The sequence below is a fragment of the Rutidosis leptorrhynchoides genome, chromosome 11 (assembly GCF_046630445.1).
Source record: "Rutidosis leptorrhynchoides isolate AG116_Rl617_1_P2 chromosome 11, CSIRO_AGI_Rlap_v1, whole genome shotgun sequence".
NCBI classification, from domain to species: Eukaryota; Viridiplantae; Streptophyta; class Magnoliopsida; order Asterales; family Asteraceae; genus Rutidosis; species Rutidosis leptorrhynchoides.
The window spans coordinates 380,427,765-380,450,877 of NC_092343.1; the positions used below are offsets into that span (position 1 = coordinate 380,427,765).

At 34.6% G+C, this 23,113-nt stretch overlaps 1 protein-coding gene across 1 annotated transcript in view; it reads left to right on the forward strand.

Annotated features, from left to right (window-relative positions):
• The window catches only part of LOC139875985 (sulfite exporter TauE/SafE family protein 4-like), a 203,254-nt gene extending 185,911 nt beyond the window's left edge, over positions 1-17,343 (forward strand). Inside the window, 2 exon segments of the mRNA XM_071863282.1 lie at positions 15,417-15,469; positions 17,261-17,343. Coding sequence (XP_071719383.1) covers positions 15,417-15,469; positions 17,261-17,343 — 136 coding nt within the window.
• Positions 17,344-23,113: the final 5,770 nt, after the last annotated feature.

Consider the following 23,113-nt stretch of genomic DNA (forward strand, 5'->3'; position numbering starts at 1 on the left):
ATGAATTTGGGGTAATTAGGTATTTTAATGACTGGGAGAGATTATTTCGTTTGACTGCTCCTGTATATAGGGAATTGTGTTTAGAATTTTACTCTACTGTTAGGATGAATACCCGCCCCGCAACTGTCCAAGATACTAGTTTCCTACAATTCCGACTGGGTGGGGTTGATAGAGTAATGTCCCTAGGCGACATAACTATGGCCTTAGGGATTTATGAGGGTGATGATATGATTGCTCCAGGTTTTTGGGAATTTATATTTACAGGAGCTAGGTATTCAGGAGATTATGATTCTGTCAGCATCTGGCGATCTTTTTCCGGAAGAAATTCATATACAGCAGGCCGAGAATCATACCTTAAGATCCAAGATATTCGCTATCGATTAATTCATAAATTTATAGCGAACACGATTAACCAAAGGGCATTCCTTACTACAGATAGGATTAATTATGTCGACCTTTGGTATTTGGATGTTATTAGAGATAGGGAAACTAATATTAGTATACCCTATGGAGTGGCCTACTTTTTGGCCAATGTAGGTAAGGGTGCTCGAGGAGACAGTGACATGTCGGGGGGTCACTATATCACGTGTTTGGCATCCTGGTTCGATATCAACCCGAACGACTTCGCACCTCCAATCCAACCGATAAATCAACAGGTTCGTACCTTAGGATTGGATGTGTATAGGACAGCTAAGGCCATACGTGTGAGGGCTGGGGTGATTAGTTTAAGGCCACAGGAAGTTGCGCCTCAGGAACCCATGGAAGAGGATGACGAACCCGAGAGGGAAGCCAGGAGGAGACGACGAGAGACAGATCAGGCTAGCTCGTCTCATACAGGTACTTCTGATTTCGATATGCTCCAAAACTCGTTTAACGCATTGAGTTTAGATGTACGTAATTCATATCAAAACTGGGGAGCGAGATCAGAAGATCAGTACACTGCTTTATCTCGGCAATTAGGGGACATTAGGCATACCCAGCTAGATCAATATAATATGCTGTCCAACATCCGATATGATCAGAGGGGAATGGGAAATCAATTAGAGTGGGTGCACCAACAGGCATATCTATACGCGTCTAACCCGCAAGCTTACGCACCCTCAGCCTTTCCATCATATCCCCCATGGCAATCACCCGATGACCCTCTACCTCCACCCTATGACCATAACGCCACCATAGCCGCGAGTCAGGATGCATATAGGCGTTTCTACGAGGAACAACGCCTAAACGAGCAACGGCAGCGATAGCAACAGGAGGAGGGCGAACGAGGAGGACCATTTTGGAGCCCATTTGACTAGTTCTATTGTTTTAATTTTTTTTTTTTTTTTTATGGTGTGTAATAACATAATTTTATGGTGTGTATTGATATTTTTTTATACTTCTTATGTTTTATTATATATTAGTAAGAAATTAGTGTGGGGTAATATTGTCTTGTATGATTGAAGTACAACCCCATGTTTTGTGTGCTTTTACATGGTTTTGACAGGTAAAGAAGAAAATGCAATTAGACGAAACGAAACATCGAATTACATTGTGATACAAACGTTGGATAAAATCATAGGTAAAACAATTTGAAAATCCAAATCGGTTAACAAAGGAAGTTCCAAATACTTCACACTATTTGTCCTCTCAAATTTATACATTATTATCTGATTTTTATGTAATGAGGGCATTACATAATCTTAAGTGTGGGGTGGGAATATATAAATTCTCGAGAACTTATAATTTGGTGATTTTTATCAAGATTTATAAAAATTTTAAACAAATATATCAAATGAATTTTTAAGGTAACTACGAGCGATTAAAGCATAGGTGTCAAAAACCGAAATTATCGTCTCAATACATTAAAAACGCATAAGTTATTTGTTTAAAACCTATAAACGGAAACCAAGTATAACAAGAATTTATAAAACCTTATGTTGAGAACCATATATCACATGTTTCTATGAAGTTATTGCAGATATCATTGCTTTGGAACGTATAAACCTGAATATTCCACTATTACGAGTAATAGAGGATGAATCAAGTCCATCCCGTAAGGAAGTAAAGTCTTCCAAATTGACACACTTGCTAACTTATGTTAGAAGATGTAGTCCAGAACAGCTGTAGGTTGACGAAAAATCTTGTAAAGTCATCCCTAAAATCGGCTGTAAATCCACCTAACCTCAGCATCAAACAGGGTTTTTGGTGGTCAGACTTATCCTAACCATGAGAAGGATATGTCTCGTACAATGGGGGGGCACAATGCAAATTAGCTTTTAAGACTAATGAATCTAATCCCCAGATGGATGATCTCCGTAAAGATTAACCGCATCTATGTTTGACCGCGGTCAACATACATATGCCATAACAAATTGAGGTGTGCAAACTCATGGTTCATCGATGATATTTGGACACGATATAATTTTGTTCTAAAACTTATGCTATTTTATGAATTATATTTGTGTAAAACCATTTTTTGGACATTCGGCTTCAAGTTCCATGATACTACAATCATGGGGGCGAATAGCTTGCTAATCGCCGACTGAGACTTCGGTTTTCAGTTACCCTCAACCGGAATTTGAGGTTAAAACCGGAAAACGTGTCTAGTGTAAAAACTAGCATGACATTTTATAAAATCATAAAATGTTTTCATAAGGTCCAATTTTCCCTAAGGATCCAAATTTTTAAACCCTAATCACGAGTTTCATGTTTGTTTCTGTTGTCAGAATTTCATTTCGTGTGGTGTGCGTGTGATCCAATAAATACTGTGTTGTGTAATATATTTCATATAGCGTGTGTTTCATTTCGTGTAGTGTGTGTTGTGTGATCTAAATGTTCGATAAAGAAAAATATATAATGTTCTAACTCTGTTAAAAGATGTAATTGCTTGAGGACAAGCAACGTTCTAGTGTGGGGTATTTTGATATTGCTCTAAACATACATATTATTCGACGCAATATCACTTATATTTCATAGGTTTTTATCATCTACAAAGACATTCAATGCGCATTTCACGAGAAAAATGACAAAAGTGGATAAGAGCTTGCTATTTGAAGATTCGACGATAAAACGATAGTTTTAACCAGATTTATATCAAGAAACGTTTATCCGAATGAAAGTACAAGATAGATGAAGAAAAGAGTTCAAATGTAAAGTGCCAAGTCAGTACACGTCAATACGAGGTCATCAAAGAACAAAAGAAAAAAGAAAAATAAAGAAAACTGCTTTTACTCTTACACGAATAGTGTAGGTCTACACGAATCGTGTAGAATATTTGTTCTTACACGAATAGTGTAGCCATACACGAATCGTGTAATGTTAGGCCGAATTAATCATTTTGTCAGACATGGGCGGCTGGCTTTTGAAGTTTTAAAACAATTCTTTTCATAGTGCTGTAGCAAATGGATAGCACTTTTGACTCAACAACTACTTCACAATATCAATGTTAAATACGGAGTACGTTCAGAAGATTAGAGAGAGATATATTACAACACACACAGAGAATACACAAGTTTACATAATAATTACTATAGTTAAAATATATTGTCAATTTTATTACGCTGTAAAAATAGTTTCAATTATTAAGGGAGTATTGTTCGTGATAAAGGGTGTTATTGTACGCGTGAAAGGGGTGTTATTATTGTAATTTTTCTACCGTTTGAAGTTAATGCAAGTGAAGATATTTTAGTAAGTTTACTCTGTTAAAATTAGCGTTGTTATTATGTTTGCATATCTATATTTTTATGTCTACCTTAGTGTAATGGATAGCTAAATTTCCCTAGTGTTTGCTTAAATGTAGAGCCCCTAGTGAAATGGATTGTTACCATTAGTAAAAGTTAAAAATGTAACTTTAGTATTTTTAATATTGAGCCTAGTTAAAAGAACCATTTTTATGTAATTAGGTATTTAACCCTTGCCACTTAATTTAGTAAATTTAAATAACGAAAGTTGTTTTTATTTATATAAATTAAGCTTCAACATTAAAAATGATCTAGACGAATTTATGGATAAGTTATTGACACCAATTTAGAAATAAACTTCGGTGGATTGGGTGATATCAATATATTATATGAAGGTGAAATTATAAAAAGGGAAACCGTTATAATTTGGGTATTGGCGAAGGTCAAAACTAGGCTAGGTCTCAATTTAAATACTTGGGGAATAGTAGCTTTCTAAAAAGAATCCGATGAAAATTAGATTTTATTTAGTTAAGTTGTAACCTTATGTTTATTCGAGAGAAAAATGTAAAGTTTGATACTAGAACATTTTAATAGGGCGTAAAACTTAAAACAATCCATGGACCTAGGGGTGACACAATTAAGTAAACACTCCCATTTATCTTATTTATATTTGTTATAAAAGTATTATTATTATTATTTACGATTTATCATTTTAAAATATTAGAAAAATACATAAAAACATTTATTTTTCGTAACAGTTAAGTTGTCACATATTTTTACACGTACACGAATCGAGTATAATCACACGAATCGTGTAAGGCTAAAACGCGGCTACAGTACAGCTAGGTTAAAATTAGGGTTTTTGTTATTTAATTATATTTATATTTAGGTTATTAGTTATTTTAGTTATTTTAATTAAGTTAATTAGTTAAAGTTATTTAAAATACTTAAAATACATGTTTTAATCCTAAAATTAGTATTACTTATTATAGGTTTATAAATTGTAATTAGTTTATAATTAGTAAATTAATTAAATTCCTTTTAATTTGTATTAGTTTTACTAAAAATGCATTTTAGTTAATTTAAATAAGTTTCTATTATAATTGCTCAAAACAAAATTCTAAACATATAGTTTTATTAAAAATTACTATTTTACTAATTACCATCTAGTAATATAATTATCGCATCATAATTAGTATACTTTCATTTAGTTCCTTTTTAAGTTAATTATTGTAATCTTGTAATTTTATTTAGTAAATTAGTTAAGTTATTTTCTTTTACTGTTACTATAAATTGCCTAATCCAAAACCCTCTTTAATTAAGTTTGACATCAAAGACTATAAAAAAAAAACCATTAAACACTCCATCTCCCTGTGGAACGAATCGGATTTACCAACAAACTAAACTACATGGATAGGACTAGTTGCCTATATATATGTGTGAAATCAACCTGAAATCAATAAAATACCACATATACAATAAATCAATTCGTGTAACAAAACAACTCAAATCCGTTCATAAATAAAGGTTACGTTTCCGCACATCAACGAGGTATTGGTGCAGCTCCTGGTACAAGATCTATTTGAAATTCAACAGATCGATGTGGAGGTAGTCCAGGTAATTCTTTCGGAAATACATCGGGAAATTCTTTTGCGACGGGAACATCATTGATGCCCTTTTCTTCAGTTTGTACTTTCTCGACGTGTGCTAGAACAGCATAGCAACCTTTTCTTATTAGTTTTTGTTCCTTCAAATTACTAATTAGATGTAGCTTCATGTTGCCCTTTTCTCCGTACACCATTAAGGGTTCTCCTTCTTCTCGTACAATGCGAATTGCATTTTTATATCATACGATTTCTGCTTTCACCTTCTTCAGCCAGTCCATGCCAACTATTACATAAAAACTCCCTAACTCTACTGGTATCAAATCAATCTTAAATATTTCGCTAACCAGTTTAATTTCTCGATTCCGACATATATTATCTGCTGAAATTAATTTACCATTTGCTAATTCGAGTAAAAATTTACTATCCAAAGGCGTCAATGGACAACTTAATTTAGCACAAAAATCTCTACTCATATAGCTTCTATCCGCACCCGAATCAAATAAAACGTAAGCAGATTTATTGTCAATAAGAAATGTACCCGTAACAAGCTCCGGGTCTTCCTGTGCCTCTGCCGTATTAATATTGAAAACTCTTCCGCGGCCTTGTCCATTTGTGTTCTCCTGGTTCGGGCAATTTCTAATAATGTGGCCCGGTTTTCCACATTTATAACAAACTACATTGGCATAACTTGCTCCGACACTACTTGCTCCGCCATTACTCGTTCCGACACCATTTGTTCCTTTCGTTCTATTAACCCCTGGTCCGTAGACCTCACACTTCACCGCGCTATGACCATTTCTTTTACACTTGTTGCAAAATTTGGTGCAGAACCCCGAGTGATACTTTTCACACCTTTGGCATAGCTGCTTCTGATTATTGTTGTTGTTGCGGTTATTATTATTGTTGGGATGATTGTTGTAGTTGCTGTTGTTGTTGTTGTTTTTGTTGTTGGGCCGTTTGTTGTAGTTGCGATTGATGTTGCGATTGTTGGGATAATTGTTGCGATTATTGTTGTAATTGCTGTTGTTGTTGTATTGGTGATTCTTATCACCGTTTTCCTCCCACTTTCTTTTGACTTGCTTCACATTGGCCTCTTCAGCCGTCTGTTCTTTAATTCTTTCCTCAATCTGGTTCACTAGTTTGTGAGCCATTCTACATGCCTGTTGTATGGAGGCGGGCTCGTGTGAACTTATATCTTCTTGGATTCTTTCCGGTAATCCTTTCACAAACGCGTCGATCTTCTCTTCCTCATCTTCGAATGCTCCCGGACACAATAGGCACAATTCTGTGAATCGTCTTTCGTACGTGGTAATATCAAATCCTTGGGTTCGTAACCCTCTAAGTTCTGTCTTGATCTTATTGACCTCGGTTCTGGGACGGTACTTCTCGTTCATCAAGTGCTTGAATGCTGACCACGGTAGTGCGTACGCATCGTCTTGTCCCACTTGCTCTAGATAGGTATTCCACCATGTTAACGCAGAACCTGTGAAGGTATGCGTAGCGTACTTCACTTTGTCCTCTTCAGTACACTTACTTATGGCAAACACCGATTCGACCTTCTCGGTCCACCATTTCAATCCGATTGGTCCTTCGGTTCCATCAAATTTCAAAGGTTTGCAGGCAGTGAATTCTTTGTAGGTGCATCCTACACGATTTCCTGTACTGCTAGATCCAAGGTTATTGTTGGTATGTAGCGCAGTCTGTACTGCGGCTATGTTTGAAGCTAGAAAAGTACGGAATTCCTCTTCATTCATATTCACGGTGTGTCGAGTAGTCGGTGCCATTTCCTTCAAAATAGTCAAATGGAACAAGTTAATCATACAGAATATTAAGAGTAGTTAATAGTATTTCGTAGCATAATATGAACTCATTTATAAAAGCTTTTTCTTCATATTAGCATTTTATAAGTTTAAATTCGGGTAGTACCTACCCGTTAAGTTCATACTTAGTAGCTAATATACAATTCAACTACTACAATTCTATATGAAAAACTGATTATAATAATATTTCGCGTTCAAACTTTTACACAATATTTTACAAACTTACAATACCGCTTATTTTACATATAGCATGAAATATAGCACACAATAAATTTGATACAAGATGGTTGTGAAGATAATTCTAGCTAGTACACAAGTCATTCAGCAAAGGCAATAAAGACACGTAATTCATACGTCCAGAAACAAGTCATGCATTCTAGTTTTACTAGGATTACTTCCCATCCTTGGTCTTGTGGAACATAACCGTTATGGCCGTTGATAAGACAGCGTGTTGTAACGTCGTCAAAGGGACGAGGGTTACGTAATGTCCAACAGTCCCGTAACAATCTAAAAACCTCATTTCTTACCCCAATTACCGACTCCGTCACTTGTGGAAACGTTTTGTTTAATAGTTGTAGCCCGATGTTCTTGTTCTCACTTTGGTGAGAAGCGAACATTACTAATCCGTAAGCATAACATGCTTCTTTATGTTGCATGTTAGCCGCTTTTTCTAAATCACGAAGTCCAATATTCGGATATATTGAGTCAAAATAATTTCTTAACCCATTGCGTAAAATAGCATTTGGGTTCCCCGCAATATATGCGTCAAAGTAAACACATCGTAACTTATGGATTTCCCAATGTGATATCCCCCATATTTCGAACGAAAGCCTTTTATAAACCAAGGCATTCTTGGAACGTTCTTCGAATGTCTTACAAACTGATCTCGCCTTAAATAGTTGTGCTGAGGAATTCTGACCGACTCTAGACAAGATTTCATCAATCATGTCTCCGAGTAGGTCTCTTAAAATATTGGGTTGTCTATCCATTTTGTGTTCTTATACTGTAAAATAGACAAAAGTTAGATTCATAAAAAAATACTTATTAATACAAGCAATTTTTACATATATCATAAAGCATAAGCACACTATATTACATATATTACACCACACGAATACAACTATCTTATTCCGACTCGCTCATTTCTTCTTCTTCGGTTTTGGTTCGTTTTGACAAGTTTCTAGGGATATATGATGTTCCCCTAATACGAGCCGTCGTTTTCCACATTGGTTTAGAAAAACCTGGTGGTTTAGGGGTTCCCGGGTCATTGTTATAACTTAAGTTCATCGGGGTGGGAATTAGATTACTCTATTTTTATGCCCTTTCCCTTATTATTTTCTTTTGCCTTTTTAAATTCAGTTGGGGTAATTTCTATAACATCATCGGAATTCTCGTCGGAATCCGATTCATCGGAGAATTGGTAATCCTCCCAATATTTTGCTTCCTTGGCGGAAACACCATTGACCATAATTAACCTTGGTCGGTTGGTTGAGGATTTTTTTTTACTTAACCGTTTTATTATTTCCCCCACCGGTTCTATTTCTTCATCCGGTTCTGATTCTTCTTCCGGTTCCGATTCTTCTTCCGGTTCCGACTCTTCTTCCGGTTCCTCTTCGGGAACTTGTGAATCAGTCCACGAATCATTCCAATTTACATTTGACTCTTCATTATTATTAGGTGAGTCAATGGGACTTGTTCTAGAGGTAGACATCTATCACATAATATCAAACGCGTTAAGAGATTAATATATCACATAATATTCACATGTTAAAAATATATAGTTTCCAACAAATTTTGTTAAGCAATCATTTTTCAAGTAAACACGGTCAAAGTCCAGACTCACTAATGCATCCTAACAAACTCGATAAGACACACTAATGCAAAATTCTGGTTCTCTAAGACCAACGCTCGGATACCAACTGAAATGTCCCGTTCTTATTGATTAAAAACATTCCATATAAATTGATTTCGTTGCGAGGTTTTGACCTCTATATGAGACGTTTTTCAAAGACTGCATTCATTTTAAAACAAACCATAACCTTTATTTTCTCAATAAAGGTTTAAAAAGCTTTACGTACTTTGGATGGGCTTGTTGGGCCCGATAGATCTATCTTTAGGATTCGCGTCAATTAGGGTGTCTGTTCCCTAATTCTTAGATTACCAGACTTAATAAAAAGGGGCATATTCAATTTCGATAATTCAACCATAGAATGTAGTTTCACGTACTTGTGTCTATTTTGTAAATTATTTATAAAACCTGCATGTATTCTCATCCCAAAAATATTAGATTTTAAAAGTGAGACTATAACTCACTTTCACAGATTTTTACTTCGTCGGGAAGTAAGACTTGGCCACTGGTTGATTCACGAACCTATAACAATATATACATATATATTAAAGTATGTTCAAAATATATTTACAACACTTTTAATATATTTTGATGTTTTAAGTTTATTAAGTCAGCTGTTCTCGTTAGTAACCTACAACTAGTTGTCCACAGTTAGATGTACAGAAATAAATCGATAAATATTATCTTGAATCAATCCACGACCCAGTGTATACGTATCTCAGTATTGATCACAACTCAAACTATATATATTTTGAAATTAACCTCAACCCTGTATAGCTAACTCCAACATTCACATATAGAGTGTCTATGGTTGTTCCGAAATATATATAGATGTGTCGACATGATAGGTCGAAACATTGTATACGTGTCTATGGTGTCTCAAGATTACATAATATACAATACAAGTTGATTAAGTTATGGTTGGAATAGATTTGTTACCAATTTTCACGTAGCTAAAATGAGAAAAATTATCCAATCTTGTTTTACCCATAACTTCTTCATTTTAAATCCGTTTTGAGTGAATCAAATTGCTATGGTTTCATATTGAACTCTATTTTATGAATCTAAATAGAAAAAGTATAGGTTTATAGTCGGAAAAATAAGTTACAAGTCATTTTTGTAAAGGTAGTCATTTCAGTCGAAAGAACGACGTCTAGATGACCATTTTAGAAAACATACTTCCACTTTGAGTTTAACCATAATTTTTAGATATAGTTTCATGTTAATAATAAAAATTATTTTCTCAGAATAACAACTTTTAAATCAAAGTTTATCATAGTATTTAATTAACTAACCCAAAACAGCCCGCGGTGTTACTACGACGGCGTAAATCCGGTTTTACGGTGTTTTTCGTGTTTCCAGGTTTTAAATCATTAAGTTAGCATATCATATAGATATAGAACATGTGTTTAGTTGATTTTAAAAGTCAAGTTAGAAGGATTAACTTTTGTTTGCGAACAAGTTTAGAATTAACTAAACTATGTTCTAGTGATTACAAGTTTAAACCTTCGAATAAGATAGCTTTATATGTATGAATCGAATGATGTTATGAACATCATTACTACCTTAAGTTCATTGGATAAACCTACTGGAAAAGAGAAAAATGGATCTAGCTTCAACGGATCCTTGGATGGCTCGAAGTTCTTGAAGCAGAATCATGACACGAAAACAAGTTCAAGTAAGATCATCACTTGAAATAAGATTGTTATAGTTATAGAAATTGAACCAAAGTTTGAATATGATTATAACCTTGTATTAGAATGATAACCTAATGTAAGAAACAAAGATTTCTTGAGGTTGGATGATCACCTTACAAGATTGGAAGTGAGCTAGCAAACTTGAAAGTATTCTTGATTTTATGTAACTAGAACTTGTAGAATTTATGAAGAACACTTAGAACTTGAAGATAGAACTTGAGAGAGATCAATTAGATGAAGAAAATTGAAGAATTAAAGTGTTTGTAGGTGTTTTTGGTCGTTGGTGTATGGATTAGATATAAAGGATATGTAATTTTGTTTTCATGTAAATAAGTCATGAATGATTACTCATATTTTTGTAATTTTATGAGATATTTCATGCTAGTTGCCAAATGATGGTTCCCACATGTGTTAGGTGACTCACATGGGCTGCTAAGAGCTGATCATTGGAGTGTATATACCAATAGTACATACATCTAAAAGCTGTGTATTGTACGAGTACGAATACGGGTGCATACGAGTAGAATTGTTGATGAAACTGAACGAGGATGTAATTGAAAGCATTTTTGTTAAGTAGAAGTATTTTTATAAGTGTATTGAAGTCTTTCAAAAGTGTATAAATACATATTAAAACACTACATGTATATACATTTTAACTGAGTCGTTAAGTCATCGTTAGTCGTTACATGTAAGTGTTGTTTTGAAACCTTTAGGTTAACGATCTTGTTAAATGTTGTTAACCCAATGTTTATAATATCAAATGAGATTATAAATTATTATATTATCATGATATTATCATGTATGAATATCTCTTAATATGATATATATACATTAAATGTCTTTACAGCGATAATCGTTACATATATGTCTCGTTTAAAAATCATTAAGTTAGTAGTCTTGTTTTTACATATGTAGTTCATTGCTAATATACTTAATGATATGTTTACTTATCATAGTATCATGTTAACTCTATATATATCCATATATATGTCATCATATAGTTTTTACAAGTTTTAACGTTCGTGAATCACCGGTCAACTTGGGTGGTCAATTGTCTATATGAATCATATTTCAATTAATCAAGTCTTAAAAAGTTTGATTGCTTATCATGTTGGAAACACTTAATCATGTAAATAACAATTTCATTTAATATATATATAAACATGGAAAAGTTCGGGTCACTACACATATCTCATTAAACTCAGTGATGTGTTCATATAGTTCCTCGTTAGCCATACCTCGGTAGGTTGGCAAGATCGAAATGAGTTGAGGTCGGACCTCAAATCATCGATTGTTTCCTCCTGCCGGTGCAGGATAAACAATGGGTGAGTGATCCTCAAAATCACCTGGTTGGTAGTAAGTATCTACTCCTCTCTGTCGTTCGGCCATCTTGTCTCGTTGATCAAAAACTTCCTCTTCAGTATCGGAATCTGATTTAGGAGAGTTTGGTGGAACAATCGGATGTGACTCTAACTATGGTTGAGTGGATGCTGAAGCCATTGTCGAGCCCTTTAAAATTCTTGTAGCTTTTCGATTAGCTTTTGCGGATTTCTCGATTTCCGGGTCTAAAGGCTTAAGATTTTGATCTCCCAAACTCCGAGTTTGCATATACTAACCTGCATTTCAACAAAAACAAGAACACCGAGTGTAAAATTGACAAAAACAAAATAAACAAAACACTATTTTTGGATTTTTATTGGTTTTATAATTTTTATGGTTTTTCTAATTTAACACGAAAGCAATAAAATAAGAGCTTGCAATCAAGCGCACACTTCCCCGGCAGCGGCGCCAAAATTTGATCGGTGTCGAAGGACCGGTCAAAAATAGACTAATTACTCTACTTTAGATAGGGTAAGCAGGATTCGTTCCACGAGAAGCTATGGTTAACTAGCAAGCAATTTCAGAATTTGTTTGTTTATGATTAACTAAAATTAACTAAAGTAAAGACTAGATTAACAATTACTAAGCAAGTGTAAACTTTGAGTATTTAAGAGCATAAATAATGAGCTAATTAAAAAGGTTGTAATCAATTAGATGGAAGTCTTTATTCCTTGATAATCCCAATTATGCATGCATTAGTTCAACAAATCCTTATGCTATCAAATTATCAACTAAATCTCATAGACATGACTTCTTTAGTTTTCCAATTTATGATTATCTTGGGCACAAGCAATGCTACCTACACATGTTGTCTTTATCCCTATACTAAATTGTAACTAGGTTGGATTAAGCACAAGATGTTAAATATCAATCACTTATCTTGCAACAATCAATAACTTTCAAACTTGCATTAAATGATAATTCAAATATTCAATGAAATTATAAACCAAAAGACATAAGGATTACAAATTCAAGAATCACATAAGTAAATGAAGAACTAAACATAAAATAATTGTTCATGCAAGGAATAAAGTAAAAGAAACTAGCCAAGCATGTTGGTGATGATGATCATGGTTGCTTCTTGAAGTTGCATGATGAACACTCCTTGAAATCTAGCTTGAATCTTGATTTGATGATGATTGATGATGTGTTTTTGTGTGTTTGATGCTCTAAAAACTGATGGAAAAGGATATATATTCGTAGCCTAGGGTTTTCATTATATAGGGGTGAAGTAGGGTAACCCCCAAGCATTAAATCCCTCAAATTCGGCCTCAAATTTTATCCAAAAATAGCTCCAGCCTCAAATTATGCTCACCGGGCGCAAATTACGCCCGGGCGCCAAATCCAGACGCCTCCTTATGCCCATATTCCACCTGAGACAATTTGTGACCCAGGCCAGGCGCCTACATGCGCCCACCAGCCGCCTCCTTGCGGCCGGGTTCCAGTTTTCGCATTTTTTCCTTGTTTTAACCCCCGTTTTCACGTTTCGTCTTGGCTTGTTGCCCATCATGAAAACCTTATAAAACAAATTTTTAAACTTCAAATGCACGCGTAAAATTCATCTCTAAATATCAAATACGATCGGTATTTATGAACCGATCACCTAGTCGACGCTGGAGAGGAGTCTCGAATCACCTCTTCCACCACAGTAGGATTTTCCTTCTCACAATCGTCTACCTCGATCAAACATGTCCCAACATGTTCCCGACCTGTTTTTCGCATGCACGCTTTCAAAACCTTCGAGACACGCGTATATTTTGTACTCGTCACCAGACGATATAAACCCTCATACTTCTCTCGCTTCATCAGGACCTTCACACCACGTGTGATTTTCATAACTCCACCTACGGCCTAATAGCCGTATCCTTGAGAATCCAACACGCATAAGGAAATTAGATTCTTGCACATCATTGGTGTGTACGCCACACCACCAAGAGCGTAAGCAGCTCCGTGAAATAATTTTATTTTCACCATGCAAACACCCTCAACATCACATGTTGAACCATCACCTAAAGTCAACACCCCGCTTTCTTTAACATTAGCTTATCAAAATAAGCTTCCTTGGAACACACATGCATCGTACAACCAGAATCTAAAATCCATTCATCTTGAGCAGAAGTAGAACTTTTGGAGATTGTGAGAACATCTCCCACCTGTACATTAACTGCTACCGCAGCCGATGAACTCCCAGATTTATCTTCATCATTCTTCCAGAGTGGACAACCATTCCTTAGTGACCCCACTCATGACATTTGAAGCACTGGATACCCTTCATGCCGTCTCCTGATCTAGACCTACTATTATCACTAGATCTCTTCTCGGCAAACCTTCCCCTTCCATGACCAACCATAGCAAACCCATGCTCAAAACGGTCACTGGATCTTCGTCTCTTATCTTCTAATAAGATTGCCAATACTACATCCTCCATCTTTACAGTAGCCTTACTATAAAGAACAGTAGTAACCACAATATCATACGAACTGGGAAGAGAGGCAAGAAGAATTAGGGTCTTATCTTCTTCCTCAACATAAACCTCAACTTTTGCAAGTTGATCAACTAAACCATTAAACACATTTAAGTGTTCAAAAAATATTCCAATCGTCATCCGCCATCTGAAAAGGCTCCACCTTAAATTGTATACCGCCGTTTCCCGCCATCTCCAAACAAAAACTATCTGATAAACCTGGATACGCTCTGATACCACTTGTTATGACAATTTGCCTAGCGCACCCACACCAGCGGAAGCGAGGATATAATTTGTTTGAGATAAACTTGCGAGAAATAATAGAAAGCACATAAATAACTGATAACACGATGATTTAACGTGGTTCGGAAAAAACATGCCTACGTCCACCCCAAGAGTCCCCTTTATTCTTATAATATAAAAGAACCCGGTACAAGAAAAAGTACACTATGAGTTAAACCCAACCCAAGCCCCTTAGATTTTTGTATAAAATCTAAGTTTCTCGTACACTCTTTTACACTCCTTACAAGAATAAAACTCTCAACCTCACAAAGAAAGGTTCCCGTTGATATTACCGATCAACAATGTTCTCTCATTTGTGATACTTTGATCCTCTCTGGATTTGATCCCTCTGGATGATTTTCCTTCTTTGCATGGCCTTCATATTTATACATAAAACCTCACATGCAAAAGCCTTCCAACTACATGTGAAAACAGAAAGCCACAAGAGCACCTTTTATGACTTCACGCTTGCATTAATAAATTCTCACCCATCATGTGAAATGCCTTTCCTATCTTTGACTTGAATTTATGTGTATACACAACCATTTGTTCAACAAAGTTAGGCAACCACTATTTATGCACTAGTGTATTAAAATAGGCCAGGCAAAAAACATTTCAATTTAATATTTGTCACCTTTTGGACATCACCGTCCAACATTATTGTCATCATTCTTTCTGCTGTCATATTTGCCACTGCTATCACAATGGGTGAGTTTCTAAATCCATTAATCTCATATTATACATTGTGCTTATGTAATTCAATATTACATAGAAGTTAGCGGTGGCGATTCTAGGATGATAATCCATTGGGGTTCTAAAAAAAATTCAAAGTTAATGTAGTATGTTTTAAGGGTAATTTAGTGGTTGTTTACCTCCAAAAAACCTATAAGTTTCAAAAATATATGGGGTCCTATGGTTAAATTTAGTGGTGTCCTACACAATTTGAAGAGTGCATTGTATAAAATTTTTTCAAAATAGTAGGGTCATAGGACCCCAACCACTTCCATGTAAAATCGCCTCTGGAAGTTAGTATGTTCGCATTAAATTTAGGGTTACGTTCAAATGAGAAGTAAAACAGATAAGACCTCTAAGCACGTACTTTGTCATTACATATTTTTACATATGTAAACATAACAAATTACATATATAATTTAACATCGATTTAGGTCCACCAACATGTCTTGCATATAAGCCCAAAAGTTTCCTAGTACTCTAAAATTAATTGGTGATAAAGGGAGGTTCTTTTAAGCTTATATACAAGCATTTGTTTCTTTCCCATTCTTATGTGGAAAACTCTAACTGATTTGCTTCAACAATTATTTCTTTCACTTTGCGATGTGGGACACAATGAACCGATTAGCTCCAATAATCACCCCTTAATCGGTTCATTCAACGCTACTCCCACGAAGGCGTTCAATACCATTTCGACTCAGCCGGACCCCCGACCTCTTCCTTGGCCACGTCACAATCATCTCGGTTTGAACCTTTGCTACCATTCAGCACCGTCTACACATCTGGGCTATAACCAGGCTCTGATACCAATTAATGGATCGTTTTAGGTCCACCAACATGTTTTGCATATAAGCCCAAAAGTTCCGTAGTACTCTAAAATCAATTGGTGATAGAGGAAGGTTCTTTTAAGCTTATATACAAGCATTAGTTTCTTTCTCATTCCTATGTGGAAAACTCTAACCGATTAGCTCCAACAATTGTTTCTTTGAATTTGCGATGTAAGACACAATGAACCGATTAGCTCCAACATATAACATATAAAAGTTATTTTTTCATGTTAATATTATTGACCAATAAAAGTAAAAAACTGCATACTATGTGTCAAAATTTGAAATACTCACATGTTCAAATCAATATAAAATTTTGATTTTAAAGGTAGTTTTAGCGTTTTTCAAACTATAATGTTTTGAATAATAATATATTTCGGTTTTACATTACATTATATTTAATTTTTAGAAGATAGTGATTCTCGATATAATGTTTGAATGTTTGACTATGAAAGTATAATGTAGAAGATGTCAAATTATTATCATGGTCAAATATGAAAATTAGGAAAAAGATAGATGAGGACTTGATTGAGTCTGACCCCGGTCCTTTAAGATATACTTAGATCCTTAAGTTGACTCCTGGGATACGAACGTAGGAAGTGAAAATAACCTGTGACTTTCTGGAAATGATCGAGTGGGTGGTTAATGGCCCGGTCAGTGACCTTAATATTTCGGTTCAAAAGAAATATTTACTTATTTTCCAAACCAGTATTTTTCTTTTTTTTTACTTATAATTTTTGCAAATAAATCAGTTTAAAATTATATATAAATAGTCTTTCTTATATAAAATTCATTAAACTTTTCTATTTTTGGTGTGAGTTTACACAGTTTTACTGATTTTGTATAAGTTCTTAGAAAGAAATGTGTAGAAATGATATATATAATTTCCATAGTGCAACTTTACATTATACTAAAAAGGTTACACTTATAATATGTGCAGGGATTATTGGCATTGAGCGAAGCATCACGATGATTCAAAATCACGAAAACACCGGATTCCTTAAGTTTTGTAACAGTTTATAAAAACTTTAATGTTTAAAATAATAGTGTACATTTGTACATAAATACAACATTGTTTCGAGTTTCTTTAGAGCACCGAAAGTGGGGTTTGCGTTTTGGCTGGAAATGTCGGGATTCGGACTCCATCACTATCCGCCGAAATTCCAATGTAGACATTCCCGGCGTTCCATATTCGGTACCACCTCCCTGACGCTAAAAATTGTTTTTTTTTTCTTACTACTTTCTTATCGGTTCACATATATTTAACACCTAAACACTGAACATGAACACTAAATCACTCTCTTACTAAATCACTTTCAATAATTTCAAGTTGCTTGAGCCGAACACCAAGATAAAGACGTCACCACTCCATGTACTCTCATGCCAATGTCCGTTGACTAATTGACTCTCGACAAATCTTGTTATATTATTGTTTTATATCCGCCGTTATGATATGTCAACAACTGTTGCTACCATCGATTAAGGCTATGGTCGTCGAGTGTTAGCTACTAGTTATTACAAAAGCAACCAACTTTTTACAATTTCATTGATTTCACATTTCATTGAATTCGATTTATAGTGTATATAGATAATTTGAATTTGCAACTTTGTAGGGGGAAGATTCATAAAGAATTAAAAAGTGAGAGGACATAAAAAACAAAGTGTATTGTACACAGACATACAGACATACAGACATACATACATACATACATACATACATACATACATACATACATACATACATACATACATATATATATATATATATAGTGAAGGGATTCAGAAAGAACTAAGCGTGGAAAAAAACTCATAGAACCTACAGATTGAGCTCAATCTGCACACATATTGAGCTCAATCTGCACTGCACACAGATTGAGTAAATCTTCACACAGATTGAGTTTCACTTTGTGAGTTCTCTGAGTTCTCTCATACTCTTAGTTCTCACTGTATCCTCACCATATATATATATATATATATATATATATATATATATATATATATATATATATATATATATTAGTAGATCAAGGGGGAAGTAACCAATCGGGGAGAAGCGGGGGTAAGAAATTTTTTTTCGTTTTAAAAAAAAAACTTTGTTCACGAACATTATAGACTCGATGAAAATATGAACATTTAATAAAGACACTTTGTGATAAATGTTTTTATTTTGGTGGGTAAACTCTCAAAGAATTAATATATAACAATTATCGTGTTTTTCGAGCGTATATTGAGGTTTTAGATATTAGGGTATATAGGGTTTAGAAATATAGGGTTTAGGTTTAGATTTAGGGTTTAGATTTAGGATTTAGATTGAGTTTTTAACACGAACGGTTTAGAGTTTAGGGTTTAGGGTTTAGTGTTTTGGGTTTGGGTTTAGATTTAGGATTTAGATTGAGTTTTTAACACGAACGGTTTAGAGTTTAGGGTTTAGGATTTTAGGTTTTGGGACTAAACCCAAAACACTAAACCTTAAACCCTAAACTCTAAATCGGGCTAAATTTTAATTCACAAAATATGAAAAAAAACGTTAACATTCTTCACGATCAATATTATCTTGAATGTTATTTTTGTCGATCGTTTTCCCCCATAAATAATAACATTCATCACGAAGTGTCTTTTTTAAATATTCATATTTTTGTGTGATCTTGATGCCTACAAAAAATTACAAAAAAAACGAAGAAAAAAAATTGCTTCCCCCCGATTGGTTACTTCCCCATTGATCCTGCATGTATATATATATATATATATATATATATATATATATATATATATATATATATATATATATATATATATATATATGGAGAGAGAGATAGAGAGAAAGAGAGAGGGAGAAAAATCAAGAGGAAAGTATTTTTTTGGGGAGAAATGGGGAAGTAAATTTGTTAAAAAAAAATTTAATTTTTTTTTTAAACATTAAGAACACGTGAAAATATAAATATTTAAAAAAGACACTTTATAATAAATGTTATTATTTAACCAGAAAACGCTCGAAGAAATAACATTCATCGATAAATGTTATTCTTGATAACAATCATCGTGATGCATGTTATTCTTCGGGCGTTTGTTTTAGGGTTTAGAAACTAGTGTTTAGAATTAGAGTTTAGAAATTAGGGTTTCGAAATTAAAGTTTAGAAAGCTGCACCTTTCAAAGCGCTGTACGGAAGGAAGTGTAGATCTCCCGTGTGTTGGAGCGAATTGGGGGATAGTCAGTTGACAGATCCTGAGATTATTCAGGAGACAACGGAGAAAGTCCTACAGATTCAGGAACGATTGAGAACGGCTCGGAGTCGTCAAAAGAGTTACGCCGATGTTAGACTGAAGGATTTGAAATTTCAAGTTGGCAATAAAGTCATGCTTAAAGTATCACCTTGGAAGGGTGTTATACGATTCGGGAAACGAGGTAAATTGAGTCCTAGATATGTTGGACCGTTCAAGATAATTGAAAGAGTTGGACCACTGGCTTACAGATTAAAACTGCCATAAGCACTCAGTGGTATACACGATACTTTCCACGTATCCAACCTGAAGAAGTGCTTAGCCGACGAGAATTTGATTATTCCTTTAGAGGAACTGCGTATTGATGACAAACTTCATTTCATTGAAGAACCTGTCGAAGTCCTGGGCCGTGAGGTCCAACAGTTAAAGCAAAGTAGAATTCCTATCGTTAACGTTCGTTGGAACGCGAGAAGAGGACCAGAGTTCACGTAGGAGCGTGAAGATCAAATGAGACAAAAGTACCCGCAACTGTTTCTAGAGGAAACTACTTCAGCGGACGCTCACTAAAATTTCGGGACGAAATTTTGAATAACATGTGGGTAATGTAACAACCCTGCTTTTTCCGTCACTTCCGTTAACTTTCTGTTAGCTAATTTAACGGCGATTACTTGACGTTTTATGTGTTTATGTGTATTAAATACATACTTGATCCTTGGAGAGTTACGATAATTAATATGGGTAAATATTAATTTGAAAATATATTTCGGATAAAGAAATACGATAAAAACGATACGGTTTGGATAACTACTTTTTGAGCAACGAAACGCTCGGGTTTATTTTAATAATTATTTTAATAATTATTAACTTTTTAAAAATATTTAATTTATTGGGTTTTTAATAAATTAAACGTTTGGTTGCGTTTTAACGATCGGTTTAGCGTTTCGGACCTTCGGTACGTCTAAACGCAACTTGAAACGAACCACGTTTATACAATACTAGACAACGAGAGCCCAGGAACACTCCCATTGGGCCAATCAGCCGAATCACCTCACCTCGCCCCTTTAATTTCCACTTTGGGCCACTAGTGACTAATCCTTGTTATTTGTATTTAGGCATAACTATATAAGACTAACCCTAAAACCTAAACTGCTCACATTCCCCTAAACAAAATTAAGCAGTCGACATTCCCTCTCCCCCCTGCTGCTCGTTGATCATCCATCACCATCCCATCACATCAATTTTTCACAATTAGATAAAACCTTCAACACGAAACTTGAAATTCACATCGTCCTCTACGCGTTGGTATAATTATTTTCACGATCAAAGGTATAAACACATAAACCCTAACTTTAAAAATTCTGATTTCATAAGGTTTCAGAGTTTTTGTTGGTCAATTGCTCGATTCGTTGTATTTGTATGCTTGTTTAATCGTTAGATTGTTCGTATTGATTGTTTTGTTTAAAAGTCGAATTGCTTTGTTATGATTCTGATAAAATTGGTTTAATTACTGTTGATTCTATGTATCTAGATGGATTGGTGTCAAAAAAACTATTGATTTTAGGCTTTGGATTCGCTTGATTTCGTTTTCGTATGCTTAAGTTATGACCGTTTGAATTATCATTGTGTTTTTATGCTTGATCAGAAAACTAGTATTGATAGGTCACAAATTGGCTTATGTGTTGATTACCATTGGATAGATAATTCAAAAACACTCAGGTTATACTAGGATATCATGTCATTTTCTTGAGTAAAACTTGTGATATGCCTAATCGAATGAAAATGTAGATTTTTTTAGCACATGCATGAAAACGGACTTGTATGCTAAAATGTATTGACTTTTGAGATGAGAGCTTTTCATATCTGTAATGTACAAAAAAATTACTTCACTTTTAATGTAGATATCATGGTTTAATTGTATCTAGATCTTCGGATAATTTCATGCGAAAGTGACTAGCTAAACTAGGATTGAATCTGTCACTTGTTCTATGATTTGTACTCTGTGGTTTGTATTTTGTGAATTAACATGAATGCTTCTGGAATATGAATCTTTATATGTTATGTGATATATTTTTAGTTTGTTTAAACCTCTGAAACCTCATGTATTGTGCACACTAGGGCCATAGTTTTGGTAATTTCTGAATTGAGCTGAAACTGAACACCCAACTTGAAAGAATAAACTGTACCAATTGGCTAAACCAAAGTTGCTCATTTTCGAATATATGATATTTTCACGTGTCCTTGAACCATGGTCACTGACCTTGCATTAATTTCATGTCCCTATCTCCGGTTATAGCCATTACAAGATCAGTGCGCGGTCAGAAACTGATTTAGTAAACCATAAATGTACCACTTCTGATTCCCGACTTGTAGACATCGTATGAGACCCTGGCCGGACTTTTTGGAATCAATTTTGAGTTTAATTGTGATATGGAGTTTTCCATATTGCAATGAATTATGTGCTAGGATATATTATGCGTTATTTGCAACATGTACATGAATGTTATGCATGACGATAATCTGTGATCGCATACTTGACCATTTATGATCTAAAACGTGTTGTTTGACCTAAGTTTGACATGTTGACCAACTTTTGACATGAACCTAATGATGTTGACTTTAGTTTACTACTTTGATCAAGTTTGACTTTTGGTTTGACTTTGGTTGACTTTTTTTTACTTGCATGAATTAGTTGACTTTTACTTTGAAACGCGTCGAGTCGAGCAATAAGACAACTTACTCTATGAAACCACATTTGTTTAAGATATATATATTGACCAACCTAAATACGTATACTTAGGTTGCATTTCTCGACTATAATTCGTACAAGTTATTTGTCTACTTTTCAATCCGAGCTTTATCAAAAGTGAGTCTACAGTCCCACTTTTACTTGCTATTTTTGGAATGAGAATACACGCTGATTACTTACATTTTTGTAAATGCTTTTATGTTTGACACGATTACTTATTATACATATTGAGTTTTGTTCACAAAGCCCCTAGCTTGAATACTTTTATTACCTTCGGGTAAGCACAATTTAGATGGACGGATCTGTTAGGTTAGACAAACCTCGCCCAAACAATATTAACTGTGGCGCATCTACTTTGAACATTAGATACACTCGAACAAGTGTATAACATTTTTATGGGGTAAAGGGAGTGTAGTGGTTTCTATACTCTGTTCATTGCTAGTATTCAGGTGCTCATGGATTATGTAAACATTTCACAACTTGGAGTTGTACTTGTAAAATCTCGTAGTCAATGAACTTGAACTATTTTCTAATAAATGTTTTTCGGATACTGTTACATTATTTTAAACCTGTAGATTCAACAACATTATTGTTGACCTGTTTTGCGTGTGTGTATTCTTAGGTATTAAGTGCTTCCGCTGTAAAATATTGTTGTTACGTAGAAGTCAAGCCAAGCACTGGGACCAGAGTTAACATTCTGTTAAAGGGATTTTGACGGGGTGTTACAAGTGTTTAGAAGGTTTTTTTTTTGGGTAATGGGGACGGTACCCCGACAAATCTTTATATCATCTAAAACTTGTCCGGACCAGCCCGCGCGTTGCGGCGGGG